This window comes from Callorhinchus milii, unplaced genomic scaffold (genome assembly GCF_018977255.1).
Source record: "Callorhinchus milii isolate IMCB2004 unplaced genomic scaffold, IMCB_Cmil_1.0 Scaffold29, whole genome shotgun sequence".
NCBI lineage: Eukaryota > Metazoa > Chordata > Chondrichthyes > Chimaeriformes > Callorhinchidae > Callorhinchus > Callorhinchus milii.
In genome coordinates this window covers 4,045,327-4,063,254 of record NW_024704770.1, presented here as the reverse complement: position 1 = coordinate 4,063,254, position 17,928 = coordinate 4,045,327, and the positions used below count along the sequence as shown (strand labels likewise).

Below are 17,928 nucleotides of genomic sequence, written 5' to 3'. Positions count from 1 at the left end.
CTCTTAGCCCTGAAGCTCTTAGCCCTGAAGCTCTTAGCCCTGAAGCTCTTAGCCCTGAAGCTCTTAGCCCTGAAGCTCTTAGCCCTGAAGCTCTTAGCCCTGAAGCTCTTAGCCCTGAAGCTCTTAGCCCTGAAGCTCTTAGCCCTGAAGCTCTTAGCCCTGAAGCTCTTAGCCCTGAAGCTCTTAGCCCTGAAGCTCTTAGCCCTGAAGCTCTTAGCCCTGAAGCTCTTAGCCCTGAAGCTCTTAGCCCTGAAGCTCTTAGCCCTGAAGCTCTTAGCCCTGAAGCTCTTAGCCCTGAAGCTCTTAGCCCTGAAGCTCTTAGCCCTGAAGCTCTTAGCCCTGAAGCTCTTAGCCCTGAAGCTCTTAGCCCTGAAGCTCTTAGCCCTGAAGCTCTTAGCCCTGAAGCTCTTAGCCCTGAAGCTCTTAGCCCTGAAGCTCTTAGCCCTGAAGCTCTTAGCCCTGAAGCTCTTAGCCCTGAAGCTCTTAGCCCTGAAGCTCTTAGCCCTGAAGCTCTTAGCCCTGAAGCTCTTAGCCCTGAAGCTCTTAGCCCTGAAGCTCTTAGCCCTGAAGCTCTTAGCCCTGAAGCTCTTAGCCCTGAAGCTCTTAGCCCTGAAGCTCTTAGCCCTGAAGCTCTTAGCCCTGAAGCTCTTAGCCCTGAAGCTCTTAGCCCTGAAGCTCTTAGCCCTGAAGCTCTTAGCCCTGAAGCTCTTAGCCCTGAAGCTCTTAGCCCTGAAGCTCTTAGCCCTGAAGCTCTTAGCCCTGAAGCTCTTAGCCCTGAAGCTCTTAGCCCTGAAGCTCTTAGCCCTGAAGCTCTTAGCCCTGAAGCTCTTAGCCCTGAAGCTCTTAGCCCTGAAGCTCTTAGCCCTGAAGCTCTTAGCCCTGAAGCTCTTAGCCCTGAAGCTCTTAGCCCTGAAGCTCTTAGCCCTGAAGCTCTTAGCCCTGAAGCTCTTAGCCCTGAAGCTCTTAGCCCTGAAGCTCTTAGCCCTGAAGCTCTTAGCCCTGAAGCTCTTAGCCCTGAAGCTCTTAGCCCTGAAGCTCTTAGCCCTGAAGCTCTTAGCCCTGAAGCTCTTAGCCCTGAAGCTCTTAGCCCTGAAGCTCTTAGCCCTGAAGCTCTTAGCCCTGAAGCTCTTAGCCCTGAAGCTCTTAGCCCTGAAGCTCTTAGCCCTGAAGCTCTTAGCCCTGAAGCTCTTAGCCCTGAAGCTCTTAGCCCTGAAGCTCTTAGCCCTGAAGCTCTTAGCCCTGAAGCTCTTAGCCCTGAAGCTCTTAGCCCTGAAGCTCTTAGCCCTGAAGCTCTTAGCCCTGAAGCTCTTAGCCCTGAAGCTCTTAGCCCTGAAGCTCTTAGCCCTGAAGCTCTTAGCCCTGAAGCTCTTAGCCCTGAAGCTCTTAGCCCTGAAGCTCTTAGCCCTGAAGCTCTTAGCCCTGAAGCTCTTAGCCCTGAAGCTCTTAGCCCTGAAGCTCTTAGCCCTGAAGCTCTTAGCCCTGAAGCTCTTAGCCCTGAAGCTCTTAGCCCTGAAGCTCTTAGCCCTGAAGCTCTTAGCCCTGAAGCTCTTAGCCCTGAAGCTCTTAGCCCTGAAGCTCTTAGCCCTGAAGCTCTTAGCCCTGAAGCTCTTAGCCCTGAAGCTCTTAGCCCTGAAGCTCTTAGCCCTGAAGCTCTTAGCCCTGAAGCTCTTAGCCCTGAAGCTCTTAGCCCTGAAGCTCTTAGCCCTGAAGCTCTTAGCCCTGAAGCTCTTAGCCCTGAAGCTCTTAGCCCTGAAGCTCTTAGCCCTGAAGCTCTTAGCCCTGAAGCTCTTAGCCCTGAAGCTCTTAGCCCTGAAGCTCTTAGCCCTGAAGCTCTTAGCCCTGAAGCTCTTAGCCCTGAAGCTCTTAGCCCTGAAGCTCTTAGCCCTGAAGCTCTTAGCCCTGAAGCTCTTAGCCCTGAAGCTCTTAGCCCTGAAGCTCTTAGCCCTGAAGCTCTTAGCCCTGAAGCTCTTAGCCCTGAAGCTCTTAGCCCTGAAGCTCTTAGCCCTGAAGCTCTTAGCCCTGAAGCTCTTAGCCCTGAAGCTCTTAGCCCTGAAGCTCTTAGCCCTGAAGCTCTTAGCCCTGAAGCTCTTAGCCCTGAAGCTCTTAGCCCTGAAGCTCTTAGCCCTGAAGCTCTTAGCCCTGAAGCTCTTAGCCCTGAAGCTCTTAGCCCTGAAGCTCTTAGCCCTGAAGCTCTTAGCCCTGAAGCTCTTAGCCCTGAAGCTCTTAGCCCTGAAGCTCTTAGCCCTGAAGCTCTTAGCCCTGAAGCTCTTAGCCCTGAAGCTCTTAGCCCTGAAGCTCTTAGCCCTGAAGCTCTTAGCCCTGAAGCTCTTAGCCCTGAAGCTCTTAGCCCTGAAGCTCTTAGCCCTGAAGCTCTTAGCCCTGAAGCTCTTAGCCCTGAAGCTCTTAGCCCTGAAGCTCTTAGCCCTGAAGCTCTTAGCCCTGAAGCTCTTAGCCCTGAAGCTCTTAGCCCTGAAGCTCTTAGCCCTGAAGCTCTTAGCCCTGAAGCTCTTAGCCCTGAAGCTCTTAGCCCTGAAGCTCTTAGCCCTGAAGCTCTTAGCCCTGAAGCTCTTAGCCCTGAAGCTCTTAGCCCTGAAGCTCTTAGCCCTGAAGCTCTTAGCCCTGAAGCTCTTAGCCCTGAAGCTCTTAGCCCTGAAGCTCTTAGCCCTGAAGCTCTTAGCCCTGAAGCTCTTAGCCCTGAAGCTCTTAGCCCTGAAGCTCTTAGCCCTGAAGCTCTTAGCCCTGAAGCTCTTAGCCCTGAAGCTCTTAGCCCTGAAGCTCTTAGCCCTGAAGCTCTTAGCCCTGAAGCTCTTAGCCCTGAAGCTCTTAGCCCTGAAGCTCTTAGCCCTGAAGCTCTTAGCCCTGAAGCTCTTAGCCCTGAAGCTCTTAGCCCTGAAGCTCTTAGCCCTGAAGCTCTTAGCCCTGAAGCTCTTAGCCCTGAAGCTCTTAGCCCTGAAGCTCTTAGCCCTGAAGCTCTTAGCCCTGAAGCTCTTAGCCCTGAAGCTCTTAGCCCTGAAGCTCTTAGCCCTGAAGCTCTTAGCCCTGAAGCTCTTAGCCCTGAAGCTCTTAGCCCTGAAGCTCTTAGCCCTGAAGCTCTTAGCCCTGAAGCTCTTAGCCCTGAAGCTCTTAGCCCTGAAGCTCTTAGCCCTGAAGCTCTTAGCCCTGAAGCTCTTAGCCCTGAAGCTCTTAGCCCTGAAGCTCTTAGCCCTGAAGCTCTTAGCCCTGAAGCTCTTAGCCCTGAAGCTCTTAGCCCTGAAGCTCTTAGCCCTGAAGCTCTTAGCCCTGAAGCTCTTAGCCCTGAAGCTCTTAGCCCTGAAGCTCTTAGCCCTGAAGCTCTTAGCCCTGAAGCTCTTAGCCCTGAAGCTCTTAGCCCTGAAGCTCTTAGCCCTGAAGCTCTTAGCCCTGAAGCTCTTAGCCCTGAAGCTCTTAGCCCTGAAGCTCTTAGCCCTGAAGCTCTTAGCCCTGAAGCTCTTAGCCCTGAAGCTCTTAGCCCTGAAGCTCTTAGCCCTGAAGCTCTTAGCCCTGAAGCTCTTAGCCCTGAAGCTCTTAGCCCTGAAGCTCTTAGCCCTGAAGCTCTTAGCCCTGAAGCTCTTAGCCCTGAAGCTCTTAGCCCTGAAGCTCTTAGCCCTGAAGCTCTTAGCCCTGAAGCTCTTAGCCCTGAAGCTCTTAGCCCTGAAGCTCTTAGCCCTGAAGCTCTTAGCCCTGAAGCTCTTAGCCCTGAAGCTCTTAGCCCTGAAGCTCTTAGCCCTGAAGCTCTTAGCCCTGAAGCTCTTAGCCCTGAAGCTCTTAGCCCTGAAGCTCTTAGCCCTGAAGCTCTTAGCCCTGAAGCTCTTAGCCCTGAAGCTCTTAGCCCTGAAGCTCTTAGCCCTGAAGCTCTTAGCCCTGAAGCTCTTAGCCCTGAAGCTCTTAGCCCTGAAGCTCTTAGCCCTGAAGCTCTTAGCCCTGAAGCTCTTAGCCCTGAAGCTCTTAGCCCTGAAGCTCTTAGCCCTGAAGCTCTTAGCCCTGAAGCTCTTAGCCCTGAAGCTCTTAGCCCTGAAGCTCTTAGCCCTGAAGCTCTTAGCCCTGAAGCTCTTAGCCCTGAAGCTCTTAGCCCTGAAGCTCTTAGCCCTGAAGCTCTTAGCCCTGAAGCTCTTAGCCCTGAAGCTCTTAGCCCTGAAGCTCTTAGCCCTGAAGCTCTTAGCCCTGAAGCTCTTAGCCCTGAAGCTCTTAGCCCTGAAGCTCTTAGCCCTGAAGCTCTTAGCCCTGAAGCTCTTAGCCCTGAAGCTCTTAGCCCTGAAGCTCTTAGCCCTGAAGCTCTTAGCCCTGAAGCTCTTAGCCCTGAAGCTCTTAGCCCTGAAGCTCTTAGCCCTGAAGCTCTTAGCCCTGAAGCTCTTAGCCCTGAAGCTCTTAGCCCTGAAGCTCTTAGCCCTGAAGCTCTTAGCCCTGAAGCTCTTAGCCCTGAAGCTCTTAGCCCTGAAGCTCTTAGCCCTGAAGCTCTTAGCCCTGAAGCTCTTAGCCCTGAAGCTCTTAGCCCTGAAGCTCTTAGCCCTGAAGCTCTTAGCCCTGAAGCTCTTAGCCCTGAAGCTCTTAGCCCTGAAGCTCTTAGCCCTGAAGCTCTTAGCCCTGAAGCTCTTAGCCCTGAAGCTCTTAGCCCTGAAGCTCTTAGCCCTGAAGCTCTTAGCCCTGAAGCTCTTAGCCCTGAAGCTCTTAGCCCTGAAGCTCTTAGCCCTGAAGCTCTTAGCCCTGAAGCTCTTAGCCCTGAAGCTCTTAGCCCTGAAGCTCTTAGCCCTGAAGCTCTTAGCCCTGAAGCTCTTAGCCCTGAAGCTCTTAGCCCTGAAGCTCTTAGCCCTGAAGCTCTTAGCCCTGAAGCTCTTAGCCCTGAAGCTCTTAGCCCTGAAGCTCTTAGCCCTGAAGCTCTTAGCCCTGAAGCTCTTAGCCCTGAAGCTCTTAGCCCTGAAGCTCTTAGCCCTGAAGCTCTTAGCCCTGAAGCTCTTAGCCCTGAAGCTCTTAGCCCTGAAGCTCTTAGCCCTGAAGCTCTTAGCCCTGAAGCTCTTAGCCCTGAAGCTCTTAGCCCTGAAGCTCTTAGCCCTGAAGCTCTTAGCCCTGAAGCTCTTAGCCCTGAAGCTCTTAGCCCTGAAGCTCTTAGCCCTGAAGCTCTTAGCCCTGAAGCTCTTAGCCCTGAAGCTCTTAGCCCTGAAGCTCTTAGCCCTGAAGCTCTTAGCCCTGAAGCTCTTAGCCCTGAAGCTCTTAGCCCTGAAGCTCTTAGCCCTGAAGCTCTTAGCCCTGAAGCTCTTAGCCCTGAAGCTCTTAGCCCTGAAGCTCTTAGCCCTGAAGCTCTTAGCCCTGAAGCTCTTAGCCCTGAAGCTCTTAGCCCTGAAGCTCTTAGCCCTGAAGCTCTTAGCCCTGAAGCTCTTAGCCCTGAAGCTCTTAGCCCTGAAGCTCTTAGCCCTGAAGCTCTTAGCCCTGAAGCTCTTAGCCCTGAAGCTCTTAGCCCTGAAGCTCTTAGCCCTGAAGCTCTTAGCCCTGAAGCTCTTAGCCCTGAAGCTCTTAGCCCTGAAGCTCTTAGCCCTGAAGCTCTTAGCCCTGAAGCTCTTAGCCCTGAAGCTCTTAGCCCTGAAGCTCTTAGCCCTGAAGCTCTTAGCCCTGAAGCTCTTAGCCCTGAAGCTCTTAGCCCTGAAGCTCTTAGCCCTGAAGCTCTTAGCCCTGAAGCTCTTAGCCCTGAAGCTCTTAGCCCTGAAGCTCTTAGCCCTGAAGCTCTTAGCCCTGAAGCTCTTAGCCCTGAAGCTCTTAGCCCTGAAGCTCTTAGCCCTGAAGCTCTTAGCCCTGAAGCTCTTAGCCCTGAAGCTCTTAGCCCTGAAGCTCTTAGCCCTGAAGCTCTTAGCCCTGAAGCTCTTAGCCCTGAAGCTCTTAGCCCTGAAGCTCTTAGCCCTGAAGCTCTTAGCCCTGAAGCTCTTAGCCCTGAAGCTCTTAGCCCTGAAGCTCTTAGCCCTGAAGCTCTTAGCCCTGAAGCTCTTAGCCCTGAAGCTCTTAGCCCTGAAGCTCTTAGCCCTGAAGCTCTTAGCCCTGAAGCTCTTAGCCCTGAAGCTCTTAGCCCTGAAGCTCTTAGCCCTGAAGCTCTTAGCCCTGAAGCTCTTAGCCCTGAAGCTCTTAGCCCTGAAGCTCTTAGCCCTGAAGCTCTTAGCCCTGAAGCTCTTAGCCCTGAAGCTCTTAGCCCTGAAGCTCTTAGCCCTGAAGCTCTTAGCCCTGAAGCTCTTAGCCCTGAAGCTCTTAGCCCTGAAGCTCTTAGCCCTGAAGCTCTTAGCCCTGAAGCTCTTAGCCCTGAAGCTCTTAGCCCTGAAGCTCTTAGCCCTGAAGCTCTTAGCCCTGAAGCTCTTAGCCCTGAAGCTCTTAGCCCTGAAGCTCTTAGCCCTGAAGCTCTTAGCCCTGAAGCTCTTAGCCCTGAAGCTCTTAGCCCTGAAGCTCTTAGCCCTGAAGCTCTTAGCCCTGAAGCTCTTAGCCCTGAAGCTCTTAGCCCTGAAGCTCTTAGCCCTGAAGCTCTTAGCCCTGAAGCTCTTAGCCCTGAAGCTCTTAGCCCTGAAGCTCTTAGCCCTGAAGCTCTTAGCCCTGAAGCTCTTAGCCCTGAAGCTCTTAGCCCTGAAGCTCTTAGCCCTGAAGCTCTTAGCCCTGAAGCTCTTAGCCCTGAAGCTCTTAGCCCTGAAGCTCTTAGCCCTGAAGCTCTTAGCCCTGAAGCTCTTAGCCCTGAAGCTCTTAGCCCTGAAGCTCTTAGCCCTGAAGCTCTTAGCCCTGAAGCTCTTAGCCCTGAAGCTCTTAGCCCTGAAGCTCTTAGCCCTGAAGCTCTTAGCCCTGAAGCTCTTAGCCCTGAAGCTCTTAGCCCTGAAGCTCTTAGCCCTGAAGCTCTTAGCCCTGAAGCTCTTAGCCCTGAAGCTCTTAGCCCTGAAGCTCTTAGCCCTGAAGCTCTTAGCCCTGAAGCTCTTAGCCCTGAAGCTCTTAGCCCTGAAGCTCTTAGCCCTGAAGCTCTTAGCCCTGAAGCTCTTAGCCCTGAAGCTCTTAGCCCTGAAGCTCTTAGCCCTGAAGCTCTTAGCCCTGAAGCTCTTAGCCCTGAAGCTCTTAGCCCTGAAGCTCTTAGCCCTGAAGCTCTTAGCCCTGAAGCTCTTAGCCCTGAAGCTCTTAGCCCTGAAGCTCTTAGCCCTGAAGCTCTTAGCCCTGAAGCTCTTAGCCCTGAAGCTCTTAGCCCTGAAGCTCTTAGCCCTGAAGCTCTTAGCCCTGAAGCTCTTAGCCCTGAAGCTCTTAGCCCTGAAGCTCTTAGCCCTGAAGCTCTTAGCCCTGAAGCTCTTAGCCCTGAATCTACTCTACTCACTCTGACACAAACCAAACTCAGCCTCGAATCAACTCAACACAAACTGAACCCTCAAACAACGCTGACAGGAACTGAATCTCAGCAGATACACAAAGCCAGTCGCTAGTAAACGGACTTTGAGACCCCGCTTCAAAGCAGCCCTGACAGAAACCAACTCTGGGCCCTGAATCTACTCTACTCACTCTGACACAAACCAAACTCAGCCTCGAATCAACTCAACACAAACTGAACCCTCAAACAACGCTGACAGGAACTGAATCTCAGCAGATACACAAAGCCAGTCGCTAGTAAACGGACTTTGAGACCCCGCTTCAAAGCAGCCCTGACAGAAACCAACTCTGGGCCCTGAATCTACTCTACTCACTCTGACACAAACCAAACTCAGCCTCGAATCAACTCAACACAAACTGAACCCTCAAACAACGCTGACAGGAACTGAATCTCAGCAGATACACAAAGCCAGTCGCTAGTAAACGGACTTTGAGACCCCGCTTCAAAGCAGCCCTGACAGAAACCAACTCTGGGCCCTGAATCTACTCTACTCACTCTGACACAAACCAAACTCAGCCTCGAATCAACTCAACACAAACTGAACCCTCAAACAACGCTGACAGGAACTGAATCTCAGCAGATACACAAAGCCAGTCGCTAGTAAACGGACTTTGAGACCCCGCTTCAAAGCAGCCCTGACAGAAACCAACTCTGGGCCCTGAATCTACTCTACTCACTCTGACACAAACCAAACTCAGCCTCGAATCAACTCAACACAAACTGAACCCTCAAACAACGCTGACAGGAACTGAATCTCAGCAGATACACAAAGCCAGTCGCTAGTAAACGGACTTTGAGACCCCGCTTCAAAGCAGCCCTGACAGAAACCAACTCTGGGCCCTGAATCTACTCTACTCACTCTGACACAAACCAAACTCAGCCTCGAATCAACTCAACACAAACTGAACCCTCAAACAACGCTGACAGGAACTGAATCTCAGCAGATACACAAAGCCAGTCGCTAGTAAACGGACTTTGAGACCCCGCTTCAAAGCAGCCCTGACAGAAACCAACTCTGGGCCCTGAATCTACTCTACTCACTCTGACACAAACCAAACTCAGCCTCGAATCAACTCAACACAAACTGAACCCTCAAACAACGCTGACAGGAACTGAATCTCAGCAGATACACAAAGCCAGTCGCTAGTAAACGGACTTTGAGACCCCGCTTCAAAGCAGCCCTGACAGAAACCAACTCTGGGCCCTGAATCTACTCAACTAATTAAACCCTCAACCTGCACTGACAGAAACCAACTCTCAAATCTACACTTAAACAAACTTCAAACATCAGCTCTTAACATCACTGTATCACCCACAAGCAAAAATATTTTCTCTAATCAGAAGATAAACTGATAATATCAAATCTGAATATACATCTGATCTTACACCATCTGACCGACAACTTCTCATTTGAACCTACAATGTAAACTAGAGTTATAGCTCATATGTGTTCAGATGTTAGACATCCTGCATGAAGTCCACATAATGTTGCCAAACTTCTAGAGTATAGAAAGGTGTGAGAGAGAAAGAGTGTAATAGCTTTAGTTGCCACCGTAAGGTTTCCACTATTACACTTACCTTATCTTCCACGAATTCCAACTTGCTGGAAAGAAAGAGGATACAAATATACTAAGGTTTCCACAAACGCACACTTACCGTATAGTCCAAAAGCACAACCAGCCCGATCCAAGCTCTGCTGTAAATAAATTGGTTGTGTTCCTACACTGAACCATTCCTGCCACTGACCAACTCGCATCAAATACACTGAACCAATCTCAACATGAACTACATCGATAACTACACAGAGGATTCTCTGACAAACCAACTCAGCAACGCAAAGGCAATTCCATCTCACAACACCTCAACTTCACTAAACCAGCTCTGACACTGACCAACTCCCCTGAGCTTCACTGATCAAATCCACAGAAACCCATTCTCAAGAATTCTACTAATCCAACCTTGGCCCCACTCACTCAACTACACTGCGTAACTGCCCTGAAACAAGCCAACTCTCAATCACCCTCTCAACTAAACCCAACTCTCAACATCTAGACTGACTGGCCCTGACAAACCGAACTGTGAACCAATCTCAGCATAAACTGACTCAACAATTACACTAAACCAGTCTGAACAGAACCTGACTCGTGGCAGCCACACTGACCCAGACCCGGCAGCGACTGACCCTCGGCAGCTACACATTGCCAGTTACTAGCAAACCAGCTGTGCAAACTGCTCCGACCCAGCCCTGGCAGCGACTGACCCGAGGCAACTGCACTGAGCCAGGCCTGAAAGACTCTAACCCTCAACAACTGCCCTCGACCGACCTCAGACAGGCACCGACTCTACACCTGCCCTGAACCAACTCGCACACAAACTGATGCTCGACAACACAAACTGACTCTCAGCCATTCAACCCAACTAACCTCGACAGACACCGGCTCTGGGCAAATAAACCAACCTTCACACAAAGACTCTATATTACGCAACACAAAAAATCCATCTGATCTCAGACCAAACTCTTGTAATAGATGTTATCAAATCAAACCTTACACCATCCAATTACAGTGTCTGACATGAATCGCCACGATTCATACAATCTGTACCAATTAATTCTATCCTCAACCCAAACTATCACCTCACCATATTAACTCAGCAACATCTCCCCATCTTGTCCCTCTCAAACCCCAGTCTTTGCTACTAACAACTTCTAATCTCAACCTCCAGTGTGAACCAGAGTTTGGCTCACAAGTCAAACATCCAACATGATGTCCACATAGTGTTACCAAACCTCTGGAGTGTGGAAAGGTGCAAGAGAGAAAGAGTGTAATAGCTTTAGTTGCCAACAGTTTTCTGCTATTACACTTACCTTATCTACCATGAATTCCAACTTGCTGGAAAGAAAGAGGATACAAATATACTAACGTTTCCACAAAACCACACTTACCGTATAGTCCAAATGCACAACCAGCCCGATCCAAGCTCTGCTGTAAATAAATTGGTTGTGTTCCTACACTGAACTATTCCTGACACTGACCAACTCCTATCAAATTCACTTAACCAATCTCAACATTAACTGCATCAATAACTACAGAAGATTCTCTAACAAACCAACTCAGCAACACAAAGGCAATTCCCTCACAACACCTCAACTTCACTAAACCAGCTCTGACACCTACCAACTCCCCTGAGCTTCACTGATCAAATCTATTCTCAACAACTTCACTGATGCCCTGACTCAGACAGATTCTAGTAACTAACCCTGGCCCCATTCATTGAACTGTAACTGCACTGAACCTGCCCTGACACAAGCCAACTCTCAATCACCCTCTTGACTAAACCCAACTCTCAACAACTAGACTGACTCACCCTGACAAACCGAACTGTGAACCAATCTCAGCATAAACTGACTCAACAATTACACTAAACCAGTCTGAACAGAACCTGACACGTGGCAGCCACACTGACCCAGACCCGGCAGCGACTGACCCTCGGCAGCTACACATTGCCGGTTACTAGCAAACCAGCTGTGCAAACTGCTCCGACCCAGCCCTGGCAGCGACTGACCCGAGGCAACTGCACTGAGCCAGGCCTGAAAGACTCTAACCCTCAACAACTGCCCTCGACCGACCTCAGACAGGCACCGACTCTACACCTGCCCTGAACCAACTCGCACACAAACTGATGCTCGACAACACAAACCGACTCTCAGCCATTCAACCCAACTAACCTCGACAGACACCGGCTCTGGGCAAATAAACCAACCTTCACACAAAGACTCTATATTACGCAACACAAAAATCCATCTGATCTCAGACCAAACTCTTGTAATAGATGTTATCAAATCAAACCTTACACCATCCAATTACAGTGTCTGACATGAATCGCCACGATTCATACAATCTGTACCAATTAATTCTATCCTCAACCCAAACTATCACCTCACCATATTAACTCAGCAACATCTCCCCATCTTGTCCCTCTCAAACCCCAGTCTTTGCTACTAACAACTTCTAATCTCAACCTCCAGTGTGAACCAGAGTTTGGCTCACAAGTCAAACATCCAACATGATGTCCACATAGTGTTACCAAACCTCTGGAGTGTGGAAAGGTGCAAGAGAGAAAGAGTGTAATAGCTTTAGTTGCCAACAGTTTTCTGCTATTACACTTACCTTATCTACCATGAATTCCAACTTGCTGGAAAGAAAGAGGATACAAATATACTAACGTTTCCACAAAACCACACTTACCGTATAGTCCAAATGCACAACCAGCCCGATCCAAGCTCTGCTGTAAATAAATTGGTTGTGTTCCTACACTGAACTATTCCTGACACTGACCAACTCCTATCAAATTCACTTAACCAATCTCAACATTAACTGCATCAATAACTACAGAAGATTCTCTAACAAACCAACTCAGCAACACAAAGGCAATTCCCTCACAACACCTCAACTTCACTAAACCAGCTCTGACACCTACCAACTCCCCTGAGCTTCACTGATCAAATCTATTCTCAACAACTTCACTGATGCCCTGACTCAGACAGATTCTAGTAACTAACCCTGGCCCCATTCATTGAACTGTAACTGCACTGAACCTGCCCTGACACAAGCCAACTCTCAATCACCCTCTTGACTAAACCCAACTCTCAACAACTAGACTGACTCACCCTGACAAACCGAACTGTGAACCAATCTCAGCATAAACTGACTCAACAATTACACTAAACCAGTCTGAACAGAACCTGACTCGTGGCAGCCACACTGACCCAGACCCGGCAGCGACTGACCCTCGGCAGCTACACATTGCCGGTTACTAGCAAACCAGCCGTGCAAACTGCTCCGACCCAGCCCTGGCAGCGACTGACCCGAGGCAACTGCACTGAGCCAGGCCTGAAAGACTCTAACCCTCAACAACTGCCCTCGACCGACCTCAGACAGGCACAGACTCTACACCTGCCCTGAACCAACTTGCACACAAACTGATGCTCCACAACCAGCCCCAATACAAACCAACTCTCAGCCACTCACCCCAACCAACCTCGACAGACACTGGCTCTGGGCAAATAAACCAACCTTCACACAAAGACTCTATATTACCCAACACACAAACTCACTCTGATCAAACTCTTGTACTAGATGTTACCAAATCTAATCTTACATCATCTAACTACAGTGTCTGACTTGAATCTCCACGATTCATACAATCTGTACCAATTAATTCTACCCTCAACCCAAACTATCACCTCACCATATTAACTCAGCAACATCTCCCCATCTTGTCCCTCTCAAACCCCAGTCTTTGCTACTAACGACTTCTAATCTCAACCTCCAGTGTGAACCAGAGTTTGGCTCACATGTGTTCGGATGTCAGACATCCAGCATGATGTCCACATAGTGTTACCAAACCTCTGGAGTGTGGAAAGGTGCAAGAGAGAAAGAGTGTAATAGCTTTAGTTGCCAACATAGTTTTCTGCTATTACACTTACCTACCACGAATTCCAACTTGCTGGAAAGAAAGAGGATACAAATATACTAAGGTTTCCACAAAACCACACTTACCGTATAGTCCAAATGCACAACCAGCCCGATCCAAGCTCTGCTGTAAATAAATTGGTTGTGTTCCTACACTGAACCATTCCTGACACTGACCAACTCCCATCAAATTCACTTAACCAATCTCAACATTAACTACATCAATAACTACAGAGGATTCTCTGACAAACCAACTCAGCAACACAAAGGCAATCCCGTCTCACAACACCTCAACTTCACTAAACACTGACCAACTCCCCTGAGCTTCACTGATCAAATCCACAAAAACTCACTCAACAATTTTACTAATACAACCTTCGCCCCACTCACTCAACTGCACTGTAACTGCACTGAACCTGCCCTGACACAAGCCAACTCTCAAACACCCTCCCAACTAAACCCAACTCAACAACGAGTGACTGACCCTGACAAACCGAACTGTGAAGCAATCTCAGCATAAACTGACTCAACAACTACACTAAACCAGTCTGAACAGAACCTGACTCGTGGCAGCCACACTGACCCAGACCCGGCAGCGACTGACCCTCGGCAGCTACACATTGCCGGTTACTAGCAAACCAGCCGTGCAAACTGCTCCGACCCAGCCCTGGCAGCGACTGACCCGAGGCAACTGCACTGAGCCAGGCCTGAAAGACTCTAACCCTCAACAACTGCCCTCGACCGACCTCAGACAGGCACCGACTCTACACCTGCCCTGAACCAACTCGCACACAAACTGATGTTCTACAACCAGCCCCAACACAAACCGACTCTCAGCCACTCACCCCAACTAACCTCGACAGACACTGGCTCTGGGCAAATAAACCAACCTTCACACAGCGACTATATTACCCAACACACAAACTCACTCTGATCAAACTCTTGTTATCAAATCTAATCTTACACCACGTAACTAGTGTCTGACTTGAATCTCCACGATTCATACAATCTGTACCAATTAATTCTACCCTCAACCCAAACTCTCACCTCACCATATTAACTCAGCAACATCTCCCCATCTTGTCCCTCTCAAACCCCAGTCTTTGCTACTAACAACTTCTAATCTCAACCTCCAGTGTGAACCAGAGTTTGGCTCACATGTGTTCGGATGTCAGACATCCAGCATGATGTCCACATAGTGTTACCAAACCTCTGGAGTGTGGAAAGGTGTAAGAGAGAAAGAGTGTAATAGCTTTAGTTGCCAACATAGTTTTCCGCTGTTACACTTACCTGATCTACAACGAATTCCAACTTGCTGGAAAGAAAGAGGATACAAATGTACAACAACAACAAGATTCCATTTATAAAGCGCCTTTCACGTCAGGAGGACGTCCCAAGGCGCTGCACAGTTGGGTCATGACCCGAGAAGGGGGGAAATGGTCAGGGTGAGGGGAGGGAAGGGAGGGAGCGAGGAGGGGGGAAATGGTCAGGGTGAGGGGAGGGAAGGGAGGGAGCAAGGAGGGGGGAAATGGTCAGGGTGAGGGGAGGGAAGGGAGGGAGCGAGGAGGGGGAAGAGAGTCGAGAGGGGAGCTGAAGGCTCGGTCAAAGAGAAAGGTTTTGAGACCGGCCTTGAAGGAGGAGAGGGAGGAAGCAAGGCGAAGGCACTGGGGGATAGAGTTCCAGAGCCTCGGGGCTGAGAGCCCGACCACCGATGGTAGGGCGATTGGGGCGGGGGACATGGAGCAGACCGGAGCCGGAGGAACGGAGGGTACTGGCAGGTAGATGGGGGATAGTAGGTTGGAGAGGTAGGTAGTACAAATGTACTAAGGTTTCCACAAAACCACACTTACCGTATATTCCAAACGCACAACCAGCCCGATCCAAGCTCTGCTGTAAATAAATTGGTTGTGCTCCTACACTGAACCATTCCTGACACTGACCAACTCCCCTGAGCTTCACTGATCAAAGCCACAGAAATCCATTTTCAACAATTCTACTAATCCAACCTTCGCCCCACTCACTCAACTGCACTGAACCTGCCCTGACACAAGCCAACTCTCAAACACCCTCTCAACTAAACCCAACTCTCAACGACACTAAGTAAACACTGACAGAAGCCAACTCAACAACTTGACCGACTGATCCCGACAAACTGAACTGTGAACCAATCTCAGCATAAACTGACTCAACAATTACACTAAACCAGTCTGAACAGAACCTGACTCATGGCAGCCACACTGACCCAGACCCGGCAGCGACTGACCCTCAGCAGCTACACATTGCCGGTTACTAGCAAACCAGCCGTGCAAACTGCTCCGACCCAGCCCTGGCAGCGACTGACCCGAGGCAACTGCACTGAGCCAGGCCTGAAAGACTCTAACCCTCAACAACTGCCCTCGACCGACCTCAGACAGGCACCCACTCTACACCTGCCCTGAACCAACTCGCACACAAACTGATGCTCCACAACCAGCCCCGACAAACCGACTCTCAGCCACTCAACCCAACTAACCTCGACAGACACTGGCTCTGGGCAAATAAACCAACCTTCACACAAAGACTATATTACACAACACAAAAAATCCATCTGATCTCAGATCAAACTCTTGTAATAAATGTTATCAAATCAAACCTTACATCATCTAACTACAGTGTCTGACTTGAATCTCCGCGATTCATACAATCTGTACCAATTAATTCTACCCTCAACCCAAACTATCACCTCACCATATTAACTCAGCAACATCTCCCCATCTTGTCCCTCTCAAACCCCAGTCTTTGCTACTAACGACTTCTAATCTCAACCTCCAGTGTGAACCAGAGTTTGGCTCACATGTGTACGGATGTCAGACATCCAGCATGATGTCCACATAGTGTTACCAAACCTCTGGAGTGTGGAAAGGTGCAAGAGAGAAAGAGTGTAATAGCTTTAGTTGCCAACATAGTTTTCTGCTATTACACTTACCTTATCTACCATGAATTCCAACTTGCTGGAAAGAGAGGATACAAATATACTAACGTTCCCACAAAACCACACTTACCGTATATTCCAAACGCACAACCAGCCCGATCCAAGCTCTGCTGTAAATAAATTGGTTGTGCTCCTACACTGAACCATTCCTGACACTGACCAACTCCCATCAAATACACTGAACCAATCTGAACATGAACTACATCGATAACTACACAGAGGATTCTCTAACAAACCAACTCAGCAACACAAAGGCAATTCCATCTCACAACACCTCAACTTCACTAAACACTGACCAACTCCCCTGAGCTTCACTGATCAAATCCACAGAAATCCATTCTCAACAATTCTACTAATCCAACCTTCGCCCCACTCACTCAACTGCACTGAACCTGCCCTGACACAAGCCAACTCTCAAACACCCTCTCAACTAAACCCAACTCTCAACTACACTAAGTAAACACTGACAGAAGCCAACTCAACAACTTGACCGACTGATCCCGACAAACCGAACTGTGAACCAATCTCAGCATAAACTGACTCAACAATTACACTAAACCAGTCTGAACAGAACCTGACTCGTGGCAGCCACACTGACCCAGACCCGGCAGCGACTGACCCTCGGCAGCTACACATTGCCGATTACTAGCAAACCAGCCGTGCAAACTGCTCCGACCCAGCCCTGGCAGCGACTGACCCGAGGCAACTGCACTGAGCCAGGCCTGAAAGACTCTAACCCTCAACAACTGCCCTCGACTGACCTCAGACACGCACCTCTACACACCTGCCCTGAACCAACTCGCACACAAACTGATGCTCCACAACCAGCCCCGACACAAACCGACTCTCAGCCACTTAACCCAACCAACCTCGACAGACACTGGCTCTGGGCAAATAAACCAACCTTCACACAGCGACTCTATATTACCCAACACACAAACTCACTCTGATCAAACTCTTGTACTAGATGTTATCAAATCTAATCTTACACCATCTAACTACAGTGCCTGACTTCAATCTCTGCAATTCCTACAATCTGTGCCAATTAATTCTATCCACAATCCAAAATGTCACCTCAACACATTAACCCAGCAACACCTCCCCATCTTGTCCCTCTCAAACCTCAGTCTGTTACTAACAACTTCTAATCTCAACCTCTAGTGTGAACCAGAGTTTGGCTCATATGTGTTCAGATGTCAGACATCCTGCATGAAGTCCACATAGTGTTGCCAAACCTCTAGAGTGTGGAAAGGTGTAAGAGAGAAAGATATACAACCTTTGCCATCATCATTGGGTTGGTTCGCACACATACAGACTTAACTTATCCTCCACGAGTCCCAAGGAGCTAGAGAGAGAGAGAGAAACAGGGCATGAGCTTCAGTCACCCCCCTAAGGTTTCCAGGAATCTTCACTTACCATCTAGTCCAACGTAATGCAACACATCCAAATCAGACACCGCTCTAAACTAATAGGCTGTTTACCTGTATTGAATCAGCCCCAACACAAACCAACTCTACACTGAACCAATCTCAGGATAAAAAGCATCAATAACAGAGGATCCTCTGACATACACTAACTCTCTACAACTGCCCTGAACCAACCTTGACAGACACTTGTCACGTTATCTTATCACTGGCTGAGAATTACATGCTGTTTAAGTGCACTCTTGAAGGAGACATCCCTCTCTTCACAATTTTGCAGGTTGTGAGGCAGTAACCAATAGAGTAACCTTACCCCAGACTTAAATCTCTTACAAGTTCCTGAAATTCAGAGTTTGTATAATTAGTAATGTTAGAGTCAAGTGTCAGTGAAAACTCCAAACCTCAAGAACTCTGGTTCATCTCCACTTCCTCCCTTATATACCTCAAATGTGCCAAAGACACTTTTACCCAATCAATCCTGAGCACCTGGGACCCCTCTCTGTGATCCCAAATATTCACCTTATTTTGATTAGTCCTTTACTACCTCACAACCTGCACTGAACCAACTTGGACACAAACTGATGATCGACAAGTGCTCCAAACCATCTGTCGCATAAACTGACGCTCAACCAGTAAACTGAACCTACCTGGACAGACACTGGGTCTGGGCAAACAAAA

General features: G+C 49.3%; 1 protein-coding gene across 1 annotated transcript in view; it reads left to right on the top strand.

The window, feature by feature from the left end:
* LOC103191148 (lysosomal alpha-mannosidase) overlaps positions 1 to 17,070 on the top strand; it is a 52,008-nt gene extending 34,938 nt beyond the window's left edge. Inside the window, exon 6 of the mRNA XM_042344638.1 lies at positions 17,023 to 17,070. Within this exon, the coding sequence (XP_042200572.1) occupies positions 17,023 to 17,070 (48 nt within the window). The remainder of the gene's footprint in view (positions 1 to 17,022) is intronic.
* Positions 17,071 to 17,928: the final 858 nt, after the last annotated feature.